The 23321-nt window shown below is 44.7% G+C and overlaps 1 protein-coding gene across 1 annotated transcript in view; it reads left to right on the top strand.

Moving 5' to 3' along the window:
- KLHL12 (kelch like family member 12) overlaps positions 1-23321 on the top strand; it is a 101094-nt gene that overhangs the window by 22898 nt on the left and 54875 nt on the right. Inside the window, exons 4-5 of the mRNA XM_084610915.1 lie at positions 19952-20101; positions 21281-21395. Of these exons, the coding sequence (XP_084467041.1) occupies positions 19952-20101; positions 21281-21395 (265 nt within the window). The remainder of the gene's footprint in view (positions 1-19951; positions 20102-21280; positions 21396-23321) is intronic.

Genomic DNA, 23321 nt, shown 5'->3' on the forward strand with positions numbered 1-23321 from the left:
ACATGATGGCATATATCACATTGGTGGATGTGCAGGTGAATGAGCCTCTGATAGTGTGGCTGATGTTATTAGGCCCTGTGATGGTGTCCCCTGAATAGATATGTGGGCACAGTTGGCAACGGGCTTTGTTACAAGGATAAGTTCCTGGGTTAGTGGTTCTGTTGTGTGGTATGTGGTTGTTGGTGAGTATTTGCTTCAGGTTGCGGGGCTGTCTGTAGGCAAGGACTGGCCTGTCTCCCAAGATTTGTGAGAGTGTTGGGTCATCCTTTAGGATAGGTTGTAGATCCTTAATAATGTGTTGGAGGGGTTTTAGTTGGGGGCTGAAGGTGACGGCTAGTGGCGTTCTGTTATTTTCTTTGTTAGGCCTGTCCTGTAGTAGGTAACTTCTGGGAACTCTTCTGGCTCTATCAATCTGTTTCTTCACTTCCGCAGGTGGGTATTGTAGTTGTAAGAAAGCTTGACAGAGATCTTGTAGGTGTTTGTCTCTGTCTGAGGGGTTGGAGCAAATGCGGTTGTATCGCAGAGCTTGGCTGTTGACGATGGATCGTGTGGTGTGGTCAGGGTGAAAGCTGGAGGCATGTAGGTAGGAATAGCGGTCAGTAGGTTTCCGGTATAGGGTGGTGTTTATGTGACCATTGTTTATTAGCACTGTAGTGTCCAGGAAGTGGATCTCTTGTGTGGACTGGACCAGGCTGAGGTTGATGGTGGGATGGAAGTTGTTGAAATCATGGTGGAATTCCTCAAGGGCTTCTTTTCCATGGGTCCAGATGATGAAGATGTCATCAATATAGCGCAAGTAGAGTGGGGGGCTTTAGGGGACGAGAGCTGAGGAAGCGTTGTTCTAAATCAGCCATAAAAATGTTGGCATACTGTGGGGCCATGCAGGTACCCATAGCAGTGCCGCTGATCTGAAGGTATACATTGTCCCCAAATGTAAAATAGTTATGGGTAAGGACAAAGTCACAAAGTTCAGCCACCAGGTTAGCCGTGACATTATCTTAGTATCTTTTAGAAAAACATCCAACCTTAATTTAAAAATAGCCAGTGATGGAGAATCCACCATGATCATTGGTAAATTGTTCTGATGATTAATTACGCTGACTGTTGAAAAATATATGACTTATTTCTTGTCTGAATTTGTCTAACTTTAATTTCTAGGCATTGGATTGTGTTATATCTTTCTCTGCTAGATTGAAGAGCCCATTATTAAATATTTGTTCCCCATGTAGGTACTTACAGGCTGCGATCAAGTCACCCCTTAACCTTCTTTTTGTTAAGCTAAATAGATTGAGTTCCTTGAGTCTATTTCTGTAAAGCATGTTTTCTAATCCGTTAATCATTCTTGTGGTTCTTATTTGAACCCCTCTCAGTTTATCAGTATCCTCCTTTCTGTGGGCACCAGAACTGGACACAGTATTTCAGCAGCAATCACATCGGTGCCAAGGACAGAGATAAAATAATCATTCTTCTCCTACTTGAGATTCCCCGGTTTATGCATCCAAGGATTGTATTAGCCCAGGGGTCTCAAACTCAGTTTACCTTAGGGCCAGTGCCAGTCCTCAAATGCTCCCAGTGGGCTAATAACGTAACTGAAGATGGTATTCACGCCTCCTCCCAGCCTGTTTCCCACCCTTTTCCCTCGCTCCCTTATCCTCTTGCCGACCTGGCTGACTCTGCCCGGCGACTAGTGACGCTGCTTCCATGGCTGACCTTGCCCAGCAACTAGTGATGGTATGTCTGTCCCTCTCCCCCAGCCAATGGGAGCCGGGGCGGTGGGGGCAGCGCCTGCAGCAGACAGCTGGCAGCATGGCTGCATTATTCTCTCCTCTGTGGCTCCGCCAGCAACAGCAGGGATAGGGAACTGCTTGCAGGGAGCCGAGTTGAATGACACCTTGACAAGTGCAACCTCTGGGAGGGTCCCAGGAGCAGCAGGATGGAGCAATGTTGAGGGGACGGGCATGTAAATCTCTCCTGCCGCTCCCCTCCTGCATCACTCTCCCGGCCGGCAGCCATGAGGGCTGCATGAAAAAACTTTTTTAAAGTTTCCATGGCCCTCAGTGGGGAGGTTCTCGGGCCGCAGATGGCCTGCGGGCCTGGACTTTGAGACCTCTGTATTAGCCCCTTTGGCCTTAGAATTACACTAGGAGCATATGTTCTTCGAGTGATTGCTCACGTGCATTCCAGTAGGTTTGTGTGTGTGTCGCCTGCACGATCGTTGGAAGGTTTTTCCCCTAGCGCTACCCGTCGGGTCGGGTGTGGAGACCCCTGAAGTGGCACCTTACGGCAGTGTATATAGGTCCCTGCCGACCCGCCGCCGGCTCAGTTCCTTCTTACCGCCAGTGACAGTTGTTGGAGCAGCTCAGTCTCTTGCATTTGCAAGTGCCTACATAGTGGTTCCCTTTTCTTAGTTGTTAGTTCATTTTATAGTAGTTAGTTGGACTTACTTTTGGGGGGCTTCCGACCCGCTCTAGTTTCCCCAGGCACCAGGGCATGCCTTGGTCGCAGGGGTTTAAGGTGTGTGAGAGGTGGCGAAACCTATGCCTACAGGCGATCCACATGCTGTCTGTCTCAAGTGCCTAGGACAAGGCCATCAGACAAATAAGTGCCCAATTTGCAGGAGTTTCAAACCCAGGGCTAAGAGAGAGCTGGACTATTGTTTGAAGTGCCTCCTGAAGGAGTCGGCCCTCTGTCCACAGCTGGAACCAGAAGCGGCACCGGCATCATCAGTGCACAGCGCCCCGGCCTCGGTGTGGGATGTCCTGGCACTGAGGAAGGGTTCCTCGAAGGATCTCCAGCAACGCTCCCCAACTCGTAAAGCCAGTGCCATGCGGCACTGCTCGCAGTCCCTGGTGCTGCATAAGAAAAAGAAGGCGGACAGGGGCCGTTCCCCCCATCAAGAAGCCGCGAGGGGACTCCAGCGGGGCACCCACGGTCTGGGCCTCAAGACCTGGCACCATTGACTCCGGCCCCAACAGGAGGCCTGTTGAGTCCGGTGCTGGTAGAATTCCTGACTCGGGAGCATTGGGAGGACGAACTCGACCTTCCATTCACGCTGGACACCTATGAGGCAGCACAGGACCATATTGCCATGACAGTGCAGTCCCTGGCCCTACAGGTGGAGGCTCAGGCACTGACTGAAATATCTATCCTGGCACTGCATGTAGCTGCGGCACCGCCCCGGTTCATCATCACGGTAAGCCTGTGATGTTATGGTGCCGCTCACCATCTCCCCGATACCGTTCCCCAGCTCCGTCCCCCCACAGTCAGGCACAGACTACTCGTCCGAGTCAGACGCCGAGTCTTCTGTCTCTAGACGCAGCCACTGCTGCTCCCGGTCCTGGCACCGGTCCCAGCACTGCAGACGGGTGGAACCATGAGCACTGGTGGTTGCCTGGCCACCCCAATGGCAGGGCCTAGTCCAATGGCCCTTTTTGACCCCTTGGGCCTACCGTCAGGCTCAGGGTCAGGGCTCCAGGCTGACATCGGTGGCATCTGAACCACGTGGTGCCCCCTCCCCCTGCCGCAAGCAACGTTGCTGGCTTGCCACACCCCCACGGCTCCTGAGGACCCTGCACGAGACAGGGACTCTGGGCTGTCACGCTCAGGCTCAGTTCTCAAACCAGAACCATCAGTGACACTAGAGCCACCTCCAGTCACGGGAGGCTCCGAAGTACCTGACTCAGCCTCCAGGGAGCCGGAAGGGCAGGAGACCCTGTCCCATGGGCCTCCTCCTTGCTAGACGAGGCAGTGGCAGGCACCACCACCTCCCTACCGCGATGGATACCAAGGGACTCCAGGACCTCCTTAGAAGGTTGGCCCTAAATCTCAATCTCCAGGCAGAGGAGGTCATGGAGGACTCTGACCCGATGGTGGACATCCTTGCCCCTGAAGGTCCTTCTAGGGTGGCCTTGCCCCTCATAAGAACGATCCAAAACACCAGGTGCTCTGGCAGACCCAGGCCTCTATACTACCCACCACTGAAGGGGTGGAAAGATGCTATTTTGTGCTGCAGAACGGGTATGGTCACTTTTTTTTCACCCGCCCCCAATTGGGGACTCTGGTGGTCGATGCTGCAAACCACAAAGAGAGGCAAGGACAGCTGGGTCCCGCACCTAAGTCACAGGACGCTAAGAAGCTGGACCTTTTCAGCCGGAAGGTCTACTCGTCCAGGGGGCTCCAGCTTTGAGTGGCCAACCAGCAAGCAGTACTCAGCCGCTATGCTTTCAACTCTTGGAGCTCTTTGGCACAGGTATACAGGCCAGGCAGGGACCCTTTGGATGCAATAGTTATCCTCCACCCTCGCATTCTCGGGTCTCTCCGCTGGTGGCTGCAACCACAAGTGGTCTGTGCAGGAGTACCCTTTGCCAAACCCCAACCTTGCTATCCCTGGTCACAGACGCCTCGGCGCTCGTTTAGGGAGTGCACCTGGGCAATATCAGAACTCGGGGCCTATGGTCCCACACAGAATTATCACTGCATATCAACGTAAGGGAGCTGAGGACGGTTCGTCTGGCATGTCAGGCATTCCAGGCCCACCTGCAGGGTGCATGTGTGTCAGTGCTGACGGACAACACTGCAGCAATGTTCTATATAAACAAACAGGGTGGTGCTCACTCCTCTCCCCTGTGCCAGGAAGCCCTTGAGCTGTAGGATTTTTGTGTTGCCCACTCGATACTCCTAGAGGCATCCTACCTTCCAGGAGTGCTAAACGAACTAGCCGATTGCCCCAGACGTTCATTTCACGGTCACGAATGGTCCCTCAGGCTGCACTTCTCACGCTTGATTTTCCAGAGGTGGGGTTCTCCCCACATCGACCTGTTCGCGACGTGGAGCAACGGGGAGTGCCAGCGGTTCTGTTTTCCTGAACCACAGCTCAGGCTCCATCGTGGACGCCTTTCATGGACGAGTCACCTGCTGTACGCATTCCCGCCCTTCCCTCTCATACACAAAGTGCTCCTCAAGACTCGCCAAGATGGGGCTTCCTTGATCCTCGTAACACCAGCATGGCCCCACCAGCACTGTTTCACCATGTTGATGAACCTCTCAGTGGACAGGCCAGTGGTGCTTCCTGTATGCCTGACCCTAATCACACAGGACCACAGCCATCTGCAACACCCCAATCTGGAGTCCCTCCACTTCATGGTGTGGAAACGCCATGGCTGAACTCTCTTGAGCTTCATTATTCAGACCCAGGTCCTGCTGGGAAGTAGGAAGCCCTCCACTCGTGCCACGTACCTGGCAAAGAAGAAGCGTTTTTCCATCTGGTCTCGACAAAGGGGAAGCGAACCACACCACAGCTAGCGTCAGTTCCCCTTGTTTTGGACTACCTGTTATACCTTAAGCAGCAGGGGTTGACAATATCCTCTCTCAGGGTACACCTTGCTGCCATTTCGGCTTTTCACTCGGGAGCAGTAATCCCATGGTGTGCAGGTTTCTCAAGGGCTTAGACAGACTTTATCCCCAGGTACGACGGCCCATTCCCCAGTTGGACCTTAACCTAGTCCTGTCCGCACTCATGGAGACCCCTTTCGAGCCCATGGCAACCTGCCCTCTGTCCTACTTCTCCTGGAAGGTGGACTTTCTGGTGGCCATAACCTTGGCCAGAAGGGTATCTGAGCTCAGAGCGCTGACTTCCGAACCTCCCATACGGTATTTTATAAAGACAGGGTGCAGCTCTGCCCCCACCCTGCGTTTCTGCCAAAGATAGTCTTCCAGTTTCATGTGAACCAAGACCTATTTTTACTTAGGTTCTTCCCTAAGACCCATGCCAGTAACAGAGAGTACATGTTCCATTCCCTGGATGTTAGGCATCCCCTAGCATTCTACATTGAGCGCACAACGCCATTTCGTAAGTCACTGCAGCTCTTTATTGCAGTCGCAGAAAGGTTGAGGGGGCTCCCGATCTCATCCCAGCGCATTTCATCACGGATCACGTCCTGTATCAGGACTTGCTGTGACCTGGCAAAACTTCCAGCCCCTCCGCTTATGGTGCACTCCACGAGAGTGCAGGCGTGGTCTGCAGCATTCCTGGCTCAGATCCCTATCCAGGGCATATGCATGGCAGCAACATGGTCTTCCATCTACATCTTCACGTCACACTACACCATTATCCAGCAGGCGAGGGAGTAGCCTTTGGCAGGGCTGTCCTGCACTCAAGTCGAGGCATAATGCATCCACTGCTTTCCCCTCATCCAGAGCCAGTTATCTCATCATAGAAGGCAATTAGGTTAGTCAGGCATGACTTGCCCTTGGTGAATCCATGCTGACTGTTCCTGATCACTTTCCTCTCCTCTAAGTGCTTCAAAATGATTCCTTGAGGACCTGCTCCATGATTTTTCCTGGGGCTGGAGTATTGTGTCCAGCTGTGGTCCCACCACTACAGAAGGAATGTGAACAAATTGGAGAGAGTCCAGCAGAGGGCAATGGAAATTATTAGGGGGGCATATGACTTATGATGAGAGGCTGAGGGAACTGGGCTTATTTAATCTGCAGAAGTGAAGAGTGAGGGGGGATTTGATCGCAGCCTTCAACTACCTGAAGGCGGGTTCCAAAGGGAATGGAGCTAGGCTGTTTTCAGTGGTGGCAGATGACAGAACAAGAAGCAATGGTCTCAAGTTGCAGTAGGGGGGGTCTCGGCTGGATATTAAGAAACACTATTTCACTGGGAGGGTGGTGAAGCACTGGAATGGGTTACCTAGGGAGGTGGTAGAACTTCCATCCTTAGAGGTTTTTAAGCCCAAGCTTGACAAAGCCCTGGCTGGGATGATTTAGTTGGTGTTGGTCCTGCTTCAAGCAGGGGATTGGACTAGGTGACCTCCTAAGGTCTCTTCTAACTCTAATATTTTATTCTGTGATTCTATCTATAATATGTAGGGGAAAACGCTGTATGATCATGTGGGACTTCAGTTTGAGTGACATCTGCTGGAGGTCTCATGATGTTAATGCTGAAACATCTTTGGAATTTCTAAACATTATAGATGGCAATATCCTAACTCTCAAAGTGTTGCAGCAAACATGGGGGAATTCTTTGTTAGAGCTTGTCTTGATAGATAAGAGGAACTGATCACAGAACTAAAAATTAATGGATACCTTAAGTACAAGTGATCCTAAGTTCATCACATTTATAAAGTGGAAGCAGAATAAAGTTCAAACCAGTTATATATACTTGGTGTTTTAATAGGGCCAAGTTCATAAAGTTGAAAATAATTATAAGATTGATCAGCTGGGAGGAAGAATTTAATCAGAAAAATATAAATGATAATTGGGAATCATTTAAGAACACATTACAAGATACCCCAAAAAATACAATCCTGTAACTGAGGAAGAAGGCCACGCTGGTGAAAAAACTGACCTGGTTTAGAGAGGAAGTAAAGGTAGCTTTTAAAAAAATAAATATATAACAAATGGAAGAAAGGGGAAGTTGATAGTAATGAATATAAATCAGAAGTTGGGAATTGTAGAAAATTTATAAGGGATATAAGGAGATGTCTATGGCTAGCAGAATTAAGGACAATAGGGAATTTATTAAATATATTAGGAACAAAACCAATCCTGACTAATATTTCCATTACTAGATGGAAATGGTAAAATAATCAGTAATAATGCAGAAAAGTAGCAGTGTTCAATAAATATTTCTGTGCTGTATATGGGGAAAAACCTGATATAATCTTATCATATGCTGCTGCTTAACACTCTTTTCATTCCATTAGTATCTCAGGAGGATGTGAAAGGGGGTTCCAAAGAGGATGGATCTAGACTGTTCTCAGTGGTAGCAGATGACAGAACAAGGAGTAATGGTCTCAAGTTGCAGTGGGGGAGGTTTAGGTTGGATATTAGGAAAAACTTTTTCACTAGGAGGGTTGTGAAACACTGGAATGCGTTACCTAGGGAGGTGGTGGAATCTCCTTCCTTAGGTATTTTTAAGGTCAGGCTTGAGAAAGCCCTGGCTGGGATGATTTAGTTGGGGATTGGTCCTGCTTTGAGCAGGGGGTTGGACTAGATGACCTCCTGAGGTCCCTTCCAACCCTGATATTCTATGATTCTGTGTGAAACAGAAGCTACTAAAGTTAGACATTTTGAAATGTAGGTCCAGATAGCTTGCATCCAAGAGTTTTAAGAGAGCTGGCTGAGAATCTTGCTGGATCATTAATGTTGATTTTCAATAAGTCTTGGACAACTGGGAAAGTTCCAGAAGACCGAAAGACAGCTAATGTTGTGCCAGTTGTTATAAAAGGTAAACGGATGACCTTGATAATTATAGGCCTGTCAGTCTGACTCGATCCTGGGCAAGATAATGGACTGGCTGATATGGGACTTAAGGGAGGGTAATGTAATTAGTGCACATCAACATGGGTTTTATGGAAAATAGATCCTGTCAAACTGACTTGATACCTTTTTTATAATGAGATTACAAGTTTGGTTGATAAAGGTAATTGTGTTGCCATAATAGACTTTTGTAAGGTGTTTGACTTGGTACCACACACAATATTGATTAAAAAACTGGAATGATATAAAAGAACATAACACACATTAAATGGATTAAAAATTGTCTAATAGGGAATATTCATGAAGCAGGTGTTGCCAGTGTGGATCAACAGGGATCAGTTCTTGGCCCTACACTATTTAACATTTTTATCAGTGACCTGGAAGAAAACACAAAATCATCATTCATAATGTTTACAGATGACCCAAAAATAGGGGGAGTGGTAATAATGAAGGGGACAGGTTAGTGATTCAGAGCAGTTGGTATCACTTGGTAGATTGGGCGCAAGTGTAATATATATATGCGTGTGTGTGTGTTTTAATACAGTTAAATGTAAATGTGAACATCTAGAACACAGGATGTAGGCCATACTTACAGGATGGGGGGCTCTATCCCGGGAAGCAGTGACTGAAAAAGATTTTGGGGATAATGATGCATAATGATGTGAATATGAGCTCCCAGCATGATGCTGTGATCAAAAGAGCTAATGCAATCTTGTGATATATGAACAAGAGAATCTTGAGTAGGAGTACAGAAGTTGTTTTACTTCCGTGTTTGACACTGATGCAGCTGCTGCTGGAATACCGTGTCCAATTCTGGTGTCCATAATTCAAGACAGCTGTGGATAAATTGGAGAGGGTTTAGAGAAGAGCCATGAGAATGATTAAAGGATTAGAAAATATGCCTTATAGTGAAAGACTGGAAGAGCTCAATATGTTTGGATTAATAAAGAGAAGGTTAAGGGGTGACTTGGTTACAGTCTGTAAGTATTTAAATGACAAATATTTAATAAAAGGCTCTTCAATCTAGCAGAGAAAGGTGATCCAATATGATCATAGAATCATAGAATATCATGGTTGGAAGGGACCTCAGGAGGTCATCTAGTCCCACCCCCGGCACAAAGCAGGACCAATCCCGAAATAAATCATCCCAGCCAGTGCTTTGTCAAGCCTGACCTTAAAAACCTCAAAGGAAGGAAATTCCACCACCTCCCTAGGTAACGCATTCCAGTGCTTCACTACTCTCTTAATTGCAAAAGTTTTTCCTAATATGCAACCTAAACCTCCCCCACTGCAACTTGAGACCATTACTCCTCGTTCTGTTGTCAGGTACCACTTCCAATGGCTGGAAGTTGAACCTAGACAAAGACAGAGCATTCTTAAATCTTGTAAATTTTTAATAGTAAGACTAATTAACTATTAGAAAAATTTGCCAAGGGTCATGGAGGATCCTCTATCATTTTGACATTTTTTAAATCAAGATTAGATGTTTTTCTAAAATATATGCTCTAGGATTTGTTTCTATGGCCTATGTTATACAGGAGGTCAGACTACACCATTGGTTTTCAACCTGTGGTCCGTGAACCTCTAGGGGGTCTGCAGACTATGTCTGAGATTTCCAAAGGGATCCACCCTTCCATTTAAAAATTTTTAGGGGTCCACAAATGAAAATAGGATGAAAACCACTGGACTAGATGATCACAGTGGTCCCTTCTGGCTCTGGAATCTATGAATCTGTTTTTTTCATGTCATTGATAAAAATGTTAAATAACATAGAGGAAAGAACCAATCCCTGACGAGCCCTATTCAGAACTCACCCGCTCAATGAATATTTCTTGTTTATGATTACATATTGGGACCTATAAGTTAGATAGCTTTTAACCAATTTAATGTGTGGCATGATGATTTTATATCTTTCTAGTCTTTTTATCAAAATGTCATGCACTATCAAGTCAAACTCATTAGAGTTCTAAGAATATTCATTTACATCAACACTGTTAGCTTTTTCCATCAAACTTGTAATCTCATCAAAAAAAGATATCTAGTTAATTTGACAGGATCTATTTTCCATAAGCCCATATTGATTTGAATTAATTATATTACCGCCCTTTAATTCTTTATTAATCAAGTCCTGTATCAGCTGCTCCATTATTTTGCTTGGGATCGATGTCAGGCTGACACATCTATAATTACCCAGGTCATCCTGTTTATCCTTTTTAACAACTAGCACAACATTACCTTTCTTTCAGTCTTTTTGAACTTTCCTGTCCTCTGAGTTTGATTGAAAATCATCGTTAATGGTCCAGCAAGCTCCTCAGCCAACTCTTTTAAAAACTCTTCAATGGAAGTAATCCAGACCTGCTGATCTTAAAATGTCTAAATTTAGTAGCTGCTGTTGGACATCCTCCTGAGGTTCTTTCCATTCCACTAGTGTGTTATATGATATAACTACATCAGTGTTTTTTCCCTAATATAGAGCAGAACAATTTTGTGAACACTTCTCTTTTCTGCACTATTATTGATACTTCTACCATTTCCATCTTATAATGGACCAATACCATTGTTAGGATTCTTTTTGATCCTACTATATTTAAAACACTCCTCCTTATTGTCCTTAATTCTGCTGACCATTTCTCCTTTTGTCCCTTTCTTCTCTTATCAATTTTCTGTACTTGTTAGCATCTGATTTATATTCATTACTATTAACTTCCCCTTCCTTCCATTTGTTTATATATTTATTTTGTATACCTGCTTTCACTTCCCCTCTAAATCAGTATTTTTAACTAGTGCAGCCCGTCTTCCTCAATTGTGGGATTGTGGCTTTTGGGAATCTAGAAAAGTGTTGTTAATTCCCAAATATCATTCCCATTTTTCTGATTCTTCCTCCCAGCTGGTTTGGCTAATAATTGTTTCCAGCTTTGTAAAATTGATTCCTTTTAAAGCATCAAGTATGTGTATCACTGGTCTGTAGTTTAATCTGCTTCCACATTATAAATGTAATCAATTTATGATCCCTTGTTCCTAAGCTACTGTATATATTTAGTTCTGTGATCAGTTCCTCTTTATCAAGACAAGGTGATAAAGGGGGGAGGGATAGCTCAGTGGTTTGAGCATTGGCCTGCTAAACCCAGGGTTGTAAGTTCAATCCTTGAGGGGGCCATTTAGGGAACTGGGGCAAAAATTGGGGATTGGTCCTGCTTTGAGCAGGGGTTTGGATTAGATGACCTCCTGAGGTCCCTTCCAACCGTGTTATTCTATGATTCTATGATAAGCTCTAATATAGAATTCCCCCATGTTGGATGCAACACTTTTTGAATTAGGAAATTCTCATCTATTATGTTTAGAAATTCCAAGGATGTTTCAATACTGACAGTATGAGACCTCCAGCAGATGTCACTGAAATTCAAGTCCCATGTGATCACATATTTTTTTTCCCGTATACTTTATAGGTAGGTGCAAAAGGAGACAATCAACCTGTTCTATAATGTGATTTGTGGGTCTGTAGCAGACACAACTAATATCCCATATTGTGCTTTATCTGTTAGGACATTGATCAGGGTGGGTTTGATTGAAATCACTAGTCAGGAAGACTCGATTTAATCATGGATTTCTACATAAAAGTTCGTTCTTGTTGGTGTTATAACCTTAATACATATTCTTCACAACTGAGAGGTAGATGTAGGTTTCATTTTTAGAAGGTACACGCTATACATTTTTAAGCAGTGATTTATTTTGAAAACTTTTCAGATTAGTTTTACAGCTATATCAGAAAATGAATGATTGTTTGGTTATTTCATTTACCAAAGGTAATGGAAGCAGATATTTATGAAGTCTTTGGGAGGTGAACTATCTCCAATTCAACAGGTTAATCCATTATATTTGGAGGATTTTTCTTGCCATGCTGTATTAGGAGGAGAACATAGAATCATAGAATATCAGGGTTGGAAGGGACCCCAGAAGGTCATCTAGTCCAACCCCCTGCTCAAAGCAGGACCAATTCCCAGTTAAATCATCCCAGCCAGGGCTTTGTCAAGCCTGACCTTAAAAACCTGTAAGGAAGGAGATTCTACCACCTCCCTAGGTAACGTATTCCAGTATTTCACCACCCAAACATCACCAGATAGACATTTAAATTGTTTTAACTAAAACAACAATATTATGTATTTTGGATTTTTTTCTTCAACAGCAAACATATAATATTTTAACAAAACAAGCATATGAATTTTTGAATTTAGTTAAACATTCAAGTTTTTAAAATCAGGTTTGTTTTTTGTTAAAATTGTTTTAAACTAAAATAGTTAAATGAAATATTAAAAAAAACAAATTAAAATTGACTGTCAGCCAGGTCAACATGAGAAACTTAAAATATTGGCTTCTGCAGCTAACTGTTGTCTTCACCTTCATTTTCTTGTTTGTTCATAATCTGGAAAAGAAAAACAAGCTTTCCTGTTTTTTCAGGTCCCAAACGATTTCTCAATTTGGAATGAGTTAGTCCAAAGGAAGAAAATATTCTTTCTACACCGGCAGAAGCTACTGCTGTTTAAAAGTGAGATTATCACTTCAACAGTCTCTGAATCCAAGTACTTAAGTGACTTCCACCAGTTCACTGGTGTGACTTTCTTTAAAATATCATCAGCAAATATATACTTCTTGAATGGTTCATATTCCCAAACTGGGTCTCATTTACGGCCTGCTGCCATTATAGGTTTTCCCTTACAGTGAGATAATGGTATGGTAGATCTCAAATCAATGAAGGCTATACTCAGAAAGACCTCAAGACTTCTGGAATATGCTGCTCAAACACTTTCACTTTTGTTTCTATTGCCTGTCCCTCCCTTCTCGCATTTATCTCCAGACTTCTCCTTGTTCAGATCTATTCCGCCCCCAACATTGAACATTTTGAAACTTTGCACTTTTAGAGAGAGGTAAGGGATTGTCTCGTTGTACACAAATTTGCAGAGGAACAATAGGCTTGAGGTCTGTTGTTTCTCACCTCTATTTATTTATTTACTTATTTACTTAGGTAAAAACATTTTTGCTGTTAACAAGCATGTTATCTCTGGAGGCACAAATCCACAGTTTGAGAACTGTAAAATTAAGCATCTCTGATGGTATCTTCTAGACTGAGCATTGAGTCCCATTGGGTAGATAGAAAAATTAACCTAAATAATCTGTACAGAAGCCCCTGGAGTCCCATAAAATTGGGTCCCTAATGCATGATGTATTGGAACTCATTTATAAAACTTTTCTTAAACATTACATGAATATGTTTTCTCATACTACAGAATTAGAATTTATAATCCCTATTCCATGATAAAACTCTCCTTAGATAGGTTTTTTCCTCAAAAAGCATATTATCAAAAAAATCTGATCAAATACAAAAAAGTGTTTTTTTAAATCATTGATTTTTATCCACCCTGACATTGATCCATAAGCATCCAAGATCATTTTCTTCTGAGTTATCAGTGACTCTGAAACAGGTAATTCCTTTTTTGACATAGAGTGCTACTCCCCCTCCGCTTTTGCCCACTCAAGCCTTTTCTAGGTATGTTATACCATTGATTTTAACATTCCAATCATGGGAATCATCCCAGCAGGTTTCAGTAATACCAAATAGATTGTTCATTTATAAGCATAAATTCAATTCTAGTTCCTGTTGTTTGTTACGCAGGCTTCTAGCCCTGGTGTATGGGCAAGACAAGAATTTCTTGTCTTCATGTCCTTTGGTTCCTTTATTAATTTTGTTCTCAACATCTTGATTTTTGTGTTAAATGAGTGCTTATATTTTTGCCTTTTTTGCCCTCTCCTTTTGTTACTCGTTTAATTTCCTGTTGACTACTCTAGCCAGCCTGTCCTAGAGGAGATTGTCCTGAGGTGGAGGCCATACAGCTCCACATAGAAAGTGTACCAATGTTTCCATCGCTGCTCACTTACTCCGCAGTTCACTTCTAGAATCTTAGGCCTTCTAGCTTCCTTCTCTCATGCGACAGGAAGGCTCTAAAAGATTGCTTAGACGTTATTCTTCAGTATGTTTCTGAGTTCGCTGAACTCATCTTTGATCTGCGAGGTATTCCTTGATACAGTGTCATTATTGCCAATATGAACCATCACCAATAGATAGTTGCATATTCACTTCAGAAGTCTATCTTATCTTAGCATGACGTCTCATGTATTGATTCTGGGAATACAGCACCGTGTTGTCTGCCTGCCTGCCCCTTGTAGAATGTTTGTTCTATTCTTGTGCGTATTGAATCCCCAACAAGCGGCGTCTGTCTTCCTTGGACACTTTGAGAACTCTTTGGGCAAATTTGATTTGCTCAGCATTTGGGTCAAGCCTCCATCCACATGTGTCCCATACATCTTGCTGTTCCCTTGGACCAGCTTGATCTTGAGAGAGAGGTCTTCCAAAGTTTCTGGGTTGAGGACCTGGTATCAATCGGAAACTGATGGCTGTGTGGAGTTCCTCCTGGTCCTCTTCTTTGTGGAGGCCACACCCTACTCACCCTCCTCTCTCTCACTGTGACGTCTTGCCTCTTGTGGTTATGAATAAGGCTCCATGTCTGTCTTGGAAGTCACGGATTCTGTGACTTTCTGTGACCTCCATGACTTCTGCAGCGGCCAGGAGCAGCAGTTTGGGTGTGTAGGAGGGAGCTCAGGGTTGGGGTGCAGGGCAGCACTCTGGGAGGAGGCTCCCCGGCTCCCACCGGCATGACCCTGCAGCTCCTATGCAGAGGGGCCAGGGGGCTCAGAGTGCTGCAGGGTGCCGCCCCTGTACCTCCCATTGGCTGCAGTTTCTGGCCAATGGGAGCTGCGGAGCCGGCGCTTATGGCAGGAGCCCCCTCGGCCACCCCACCCCCTAGAAGCTGCAGGCTGCCGGGTGGAGCCCCTGCCAGCCCCGCCAACCTCTTCTTCCTCCCCCCGGCCTCCCAAGCACCAGCAGGAGTCCTGGGCTGCGTGCCGCTCCCTCCCCCAGCAGAAGTCCCAGGCTGCGCACCTTGGGGCTGGGGCAGAGGGTAGGGTTGTGGGGTGGCGCTTACTTCAGAGGGGGCTCCCCGGCTCGCACTGGCATGTCCCCCTCGCTCTGTCATGCAAAGCCTTAACACAATCTTCCATTCTCTTGTATCAACAGATCAGTGCACCAACTAATCTATCACATAGTCAATCCATTGCAAAGTTATTCTGCTTTGACACAGCTGAGATCACTGTTAACACTTTGTATTCAGCTTGGACAACAGAAAGAAACGCAGAAAGGAAAGCTAGCATATTTAGTGACAAGTAGTTGTATTTTTAAAATTCTTTCATTTTCAGTGATTTGTGGTGCAATCTTGGTAATGTAGGTTATTACTGTTTGGAGTCTGAGCCTGCAAACACCTATGCATGTGCTTACCTTCACTTGCGTGAGCAGTCCCAGTGGCATCTCTGCAGCTGCTTGTGTGAGTAAAGCTAAGTACATATGAAAACGTTTGCAGAGTTGGAGCCTTAAAAAAATATTTGTGCCCACACTGTCCTGGGTGCCTTCCAAACACATAGGAAGATGGTCTCTGCCAAGAATCTACAGTCTGAAAAGACCAAGAGATATGAAGGGAAGGGGATAGAGAGTTTAGCTTACAAACACTGCAATCATGACTTGTTAGTTACCTGTTTGTTCTCTTGTTGGTTAAAAAATGTGTGTGTCTGCAGCATCTGATTCTTACATTATCAGTATCTTTAAAATGTACTTCTACATACAAGAGATGAAGTTTCAGATATGTGCCAAAGCTCTGCAGTGGGTCACTGAATGGAGCCACTGAAAGGTTGGCCAAACTAGTGACCTCTTAGTTCTGTTTCTTGCTGTATTGATCTGTTTGTGAGGAGTGCAGGTACTTGGGAGTGATGGCCGCTTTGAGAATTGATCATTGGACTAGACAGCTATTTATTTGTAAGACACACATCCAGATCTGCTGCATCAAGATGGTAGAAGTATGAATTTCTCTTTAAGCCTGAGATGTTACTCAATTTCTTTTGGACTGTGAGTTTCTCAGGGAGGGACCTCTTCATTCTGTGTCTCATACAGTGCCAAAGACATTGTCAGTGCTTAAAAAATTATCTCTAACCAGGTGGCTGCCCTGATTTAGTAAGCTGCATTTTATATTTTCATGGAGCCTATAAAGTGGAAGTGGATCCAGTATATGTAAAAACTAATCAAAGGTTTATATGTCAGGAAGATTTTGCCATTTGAAGTGCCAGGATTCAGTTCTGAATTAATTAATATTCGACTGTATTCTGATTATAATGTATTTTGTAAAATAAAGTAAATGTAAACAGTAATTTTCTAAGTAAGATACATTCCCTGGCCCGAAACATGTACAGTGTAAATGAGACAAACACAAATCAAAAACATCACAACAGTCCAGGAGAACTGTTTAATTTGCTTTCTTCAAAGTAGAAGGGGCACCATGGAATTTGAAAGGCCCTGAAAATGTATACTGCTTTTAAAATGTCCTTTGATAATTAAAAAATCAATAAACATGATGAGCTTTTCAAAATTAGGGTGTGTGTCCTATCACATCTGCCCTTTGACTGGGCAGCACACCTCTATTCAAGGCTGCTGGGCTGGTTGGGATTGTTTTTTCATATGCATCACAAGTTAATATCTAGATTGTTCAGCCATCTAACTGCTGCATCATTGAGCATAGTGTGGTCTTGCAGTTCACCTTCCAATCTTCTAGTTGTGCACTCCTCCATCAAGTTTTGACTATATGCATTGGTGCCCTGCAGTCATTCTTGTAAAGATTGGGCTAAACCAAATTTCTGTATTGTAGCAGCCATTCTGGCCATTCCAGGAACAGTCCAAGATTGGCATCCCAGGTTGCAAACAAATGGGTGTAAATTTGGGCTTCTGAAGTTCACCAGCATGCCTGGATTGGGATCATTGATGCTCATGTGCTAATCCTGCTGTCCCTCTGTTTTCCTGTTTGCCATTTTTCTATTTCAAGGGGAGAGGGGGGAATGGATACGATGAGCTCTGAGTGTTTCTGGCAGCTGGAGGTGTGTTGAGGAGAACAGGAGACAGCAACCCATGTGTGGATGGCAGTTTTACTCGGCTCAGGAGCTGAGGTTTTAATGCTGTACCAGCCGTTATTTTGGAGATGGATTTTTTTTTTTTTTTATCATGGTGTGTCAGGTTGGAACACAGAAACCCCCTTAGGACTGCTAACTGATGTGCCAAGAGTACTTCTGCCCCTGCTTTCCCTGCCAGCTTGGGACTCCAACACCCCTGTCTTGCTGAGCCATACACGTCAGTCTGCTCCAACACAGACCCAGGGTCTGAGCCATGTGCCCCAAAGCTGCAGACTTAACTGAAAGCAACTTAAGAAGTATTCCTGTCTTTAACACTCAGATGCCCAACTCCCAATGGGTTCAAACCCCAAATAAATCCGTTTTTTACCTTGTATAAAGCTTATACAGGGTAAACTCCTAAATTGTTCGCCCTCTATGACACTGATAGAGAGAGATGCACAGCTGTTTGCCCCCCCAGGTATTAATACATACTCTGGGTTAATAAGTAAAAAGTGATTTTATTAAATACAGAAAGTAGGATTTAAGTGGTTCCAAGTAGTAACAGACAGAACAAAGTGAATTAGCAAGCAAAATAAAATAAAACACGCAAGTCTAAGTCTAGTACACTGAATACATATAAGATCTCACCCTCAGATGTTTCAATAAGTTTCTTTCACAGACTGGATGCCTTCCTAGTCTGGGCACAATCTTTTCCCCTGGTAAAGCCCTTGTTCCAGCTCAGGTGGTAGCTAGGGGATTTCTCATGATGGCCGCCCCATTTGTTCTGTTCCATTCACTTATATATCTTTTGCATAAGGTGGGAATCCTTTGACCCTCTGGGTTCCCACCCCTCTTCTCAATGGAAAAGCACCAGGTTAAAGATGGATTCCAGTTCAGGTGACATGATCACATGTCACTGTAAGACTTCATTACCCTCTTGCCAGCACACAGTATACAGGAAGACTTACAAGTAAACAGATCCATCTACAGTCAGTTTTCCTGGTTAATGGGAGCCATCAAGATTCCAAACCACCATTAATGGCCCACACTTTGCATAAATACAATAGGACCTCAGAGTTATAATTCATATTTCTAGTTTCAGATACAAGAGTCATACATTTATACAAATAGGATGACCACACTCAGTAGATTATAAGCTTTGTAATGATACCTTACAAGAGACCTTTTGCATGAAGCATATTCCAGTTACATTATATTCACACTCATTAGCATATTTTTATAAAATCCTAGAGAGTGCAATGTCACACATGGGGACACTATAAAAGTGGCAATATCACTTGTTTTCACAGAGTTAAAGATCCTGTAACATTCAGATATGCCTCTGCCATTATTTCAGTGAGTATGCTATAAACATTACACTGGGGAGGAAATGAAGCTGGTGTTGTTCAAATTCCTGGGGTTTACAGCAGCTTCTCCTGTCTCTAAAGTGGGATTTTAGCTGCAGACTTGTTAGGTATAGGGATCTGCTGTTCAGGTATTAACAGAGAAGGGCATGATCACTTCTGCTTGCTTATGTGTTTCAAGGATGCTCTCAGAGTATCAATTAATGCATTTGGTATGTTTAGATTTTGTGCTGTGTTCTTGATCAAGCCCACTAAGTATAGTACTGAAAGGAAGAAAATTAACTTCAGATATAGTTTAAACGGAAGTGACTGATCGTGGCTGTATACTTTATGTTTCAGAGTGAGTTTCTGTATGTAGAACTGCCCCCTTATCTCTGGGGCTCTGCTCTCTGAGCTCTCCTGGTAAGAGCTTTGCCTCATCTTTAAACCTACCCCATCCTCCAAGGGTTTGCTGATATGCTCACTTGGTTTGGCTGGGCAATCATCTTGTGGCTGAAACCTGTGAGGTTTTACCAGACCCCTACATCTACCTAACATCTGAACTGCCCTTACTTCTGAAGCAAAACCCATTTGAGATGCAGAATCCAAAGCATAGGAAGTGGAGCTGGCTTTCCTGTATGACTGGAATGAAATCACTAGTCATGCTGGCAGTAAGGTGGGTACTCATATTCCATTGCTGATTCTTGCCCAACCCTAGTGATTTGCTGAAACCTTAATTACTTATGAGCTTTCTCCTCAGTGGTTGCACTTTTAGTGTGCCCTGGAATTACCTACGGTCAAACAATGTGTATTTTCAGAGCCTAGCCAAAGTGCTCAGGGCTCTCTGCAACAGATTTCAGCTTTCCAGAGTCGATAAATATCTCTGGGAGGAGGTGGGTATTTGAAGGTTGGTTTCTTCAAGTGTGGAGAAATGGACCAAGAAAGCCGGAGCCTCTGGTATTAGAGGTTAGCGTTTGGGCATTTGAATAGGGGCTGCAGAGAGTTAATGGGAGCACAATGAGTAAATTCTAATGGCTATGGAAAGTTCCAGAAAGCTATTGGGAGAGGTGGTGATGATATAAAAGAGAACAATTGGGTGGCACTTTAAATAGGAAAAATCAAAGAGAATTTCTTGGTGATCATTTGTAAATATCATTCTTAGAAACTCTCATGATAAACCGTTGCTTAAGAATTCAGCCTTTTTGCTATCTGAGAAGCAGAGTCAACAAGCTGGAAAGTTATTGCTTATCCCAAATCCAGTCACTGGAACAACGCTCTGAAGTCTGATCAGTGCTTTTTCTTTTTAGGTGGATTCTGAAGAACCTGTTTTTGAGGCAGTTATAAATTGGGTGAAACACTCAAAAAAGGAACGGGAGGACTCCTTGCCAGAGCTGCTGCAGTACGTGCGCATGCCGCTTCTTACCCCCCGCTACATCACAGATGTCATAGACACTGAGGTATAAACAGCACAGTGATCCTGTGATATAGAGAGGTTAAAAGTCCATATCATTATTCCTTTACATCCCATAGTTCAGTCCCCAAAATATCTCAATAGAACACATTGGGGACGCTTTCCACACTGTTTCCTTTCACTGATGGCCTATAATTAAGGCTACATTTTAGTCACAGGTATTTTTAGTAAAATTCATGGATCGGTCACGTGACCCGTCCATGACTTTTACTATATATCCCTAACTAAAACTTGGGGCAGGGAGCTGTGGGGGCGCGGTCTGGGGGTGCTGTGGGCTCTGGGGGGGAGCAGGTGGGTGGCATGTTGCCCAGGACCTGTGCAGGGTGGGGAGGGTTGGCGGGGCTGGCGGGCTCCTGGCTCCGACTAGCATGTCCCTGCAGCTCCTAGGAGGAGGGGCAGCCAGGGGGGCTCTGCATGCTGCTCCCGCCACAAGTGCTGGCTCCGCAGTTCCCATTAGCCGGGAACCCCAAGGTGCCGTGCCTGTGGGCATGGGCAGCGTGCAGAGCCCCCTGGCCCCTCTGCCTAGGAGCTGTAGGGACATGCCGGTGGCAGCAGGGGAGCCCCCTGCCCGAGGTAAGCGCCGCCCTGCACTCCAAGCCCCAGCCCTGAGTCCCCTCCCACACACCCAAACTGCTGCTGCTGGCCCAGGGGCTTCCCGTCTTGGGCAGCCCCTGAGCCAGCACTGGACGCTGCAGAAGTCTCGAAGGTCACAGAAAGTCATAGCATTATCCTTATCCAGCTGGAGATGCCTATTTGTGTTACCCTCACCGAGCAGGGCAGAATTTCCTGCAACAGACTACATTAGAATGGTTTCACTGGTGTAATGAAATTGATCTAAAACTAATTTTATTACCCTGATGCCAATCCCCAGCACAGACGTAGTTGAACTGGTTTAAATATTGCTTAAATTGGTTTATCTTAGTTTGGTAATTTACTCAGTCTTGTTTGTTCTTCCACAGTTAGGGAGCCCTGCAGTATCTGGCACTGTGCAGGTTTTTGGCCTTTTTTCATCTGTAGCACTTGCAGCCTTTCTCTGTTGCCAGTAGGTCATCATGCAAGTCAGAGTTTTAATGTCATTTAAATCCAGTGGAACTGGTTCTAATATGATTGTTTCTAGGGAATTTAAAACAAATCAAACATACAACATATGCATGTTTTCCCCCAGCCTTTTATACGGTGCAGTTTGCAGTGCAGAGACCTTGTAGATGAAGCTAAGAAATTCCACCTAAGGCCTGAGCTCCGGAGTCAGATGCAGGGACCCAGGACCAGAGCACGTCTAGGTGAGCAACAAAGGAAAGGACACTCAGGAGATTCTCTGGGACATTGCCAGGTATTGTATTTAGATGCTGTCTAGTGCCTTCTGACTGATGATCTCAGTGCTTCACAGATACTAACTCTCACAACCCTTTGGGAAACAAGTAATATTCCCATTGTACAGAGAGGGAAACAGAGAGAGAGAATGGAAGTGATTTGACTCAGAACAAACAGTAAATTTGTGGCAGAGCTGGGAATAGAGACCAGATCGCCTTAACTTCCGGTCCTGTGCTTTAGTGACAAGTTGTTGTCCCGCAGAGTTGTCCACGCTTCTAGACTGTATCCCAACGTGGTGGGATAGTTTCTTTCTACCCCTTTACCAGGATCATTAAAAACACCAGGGAGGTAGGAAGTGGAGAGATACCTCAGTGTTAAAGAGCAAAAATAAGCCCTTTGCCTCTCTTTGACACGTGCTTTAGCAAGCCCCATTCTTGCTTGAAGGTATGATCTGCCTTTCTGACAGGTCTGCGTAGTTGAGCTCAGTTGATTGCAATGTAGTTAGAGGTCAGTTGCTCTTGGCCTGCAGAAGCAGCATGCCAGTCCTTTTGCAGGGGAAAAATGCCTTTCATCTCTCTTGACAACTCCCACGAAGGAACTATTATAATCTAGTCTGACCTCCTGCATAACACACAGACCATAGAATTTCACCCAGTTAACCCTGTATTCAGCCCAGTAACTTCTAGATGAGCCAGAACAGATCTTTTAGACTCATCATCATCTTGAGTCTATAAGATCATCAGATCTTTCAGTAAAAGACATTCTAATCTTGGTTTAAAGACTTCAAGTACTGGAGAATCCACCACATCCCTAGGTAAATTGCTCCACTGGTTAATTATCTGCATGGGCACGTGTATGCTTGATTGCTTGTGTCGATGCTGCGTGTACTGACCAGGAGTGCTTGTACTGATGCAAAGTGACTGCACCACAGGAAGTTATCCCAGTGTGCCACATACCACTGTCCAGTATGTGACACACTGGGATAACTTTTGGGAAATTTTTGCAGTATGTTGTGGGATAGAAATGACTCAGCCAGGGACTTATGTTCTCAGCATGCAACCGTCTCCATCCCATAATGCCATCCATATCCATAATAATAAAAAAAAAAAAGTCACAAACACATGCAACACTTTTCGGTGTCACCATCTCTGACAGGAGCATGGTGCCCACAGAGCTCTGCACTATTCTCATGAACATTGCAAATACAGGACAGTTGATTCTCCTGTATTTGCAGACCCACGAGAAGTATCATAACAACCGGGGATATAGCTGAGGGACATAGCGAAAAAGAATTCCTGGTTGTTGGTGGCATTCACAGAGCAGCTGAAGACGGTGGAGTGCTGCTTCTGGGCCTGAGAAACAAGCACTGACTGGTGGGTTAGCATGGTTGAGGAGGATAAAAGTCTCAGGGAAGGAGAACATCCAACTGGAGCAGAAAGAAATGATCCCATAGTTGGGACCCTCCTTCTGGATGATGTCATGGTATCCTCTTCCACCGAGGACCTCTCCATGGGAGGGAACTCCAGTTATTAAGAAGAGACAGGTAATAGTTATGTGGGATTCAGTCATTAGAAACATAGATAGCTGGGTTTGTGATGACCGGAAGAACCACATGGTGACTTGCATGCCTGGTGTGAAGGTTGTGGATCTCTTGACACATCTAGATAGACTTATGTGTAGTGCTGGGGGGAGCCGGTGGTCGTATTACATGTAGGTACCAATGACATAGGGAAGGATAGGAGAGAGGTCCTGGAGGCCAAATTTAGGCTGCTAGGTAAGAGAGTGAAGTCCAGGACCTCCAAGATAGTATTCTCTGAAATGCTTCCAGTTCCATGCACAGACAGAACTGCAGGGTCTCAATGCATGGATGAGATGATGGTATATGGAGGAGGGGT

This window comes from Lepidochelys olivacea, assembly GCF_965140295.1.
Source record: "Lepidochelys olivacea isolate rLepOli2 genome assembly, chromosome: 21".
NCBI lineage: Eukaryota > Metazoa > Chordata > Testudines > Cheloniidae > Lepidochelys > Lepidochelys olivacea.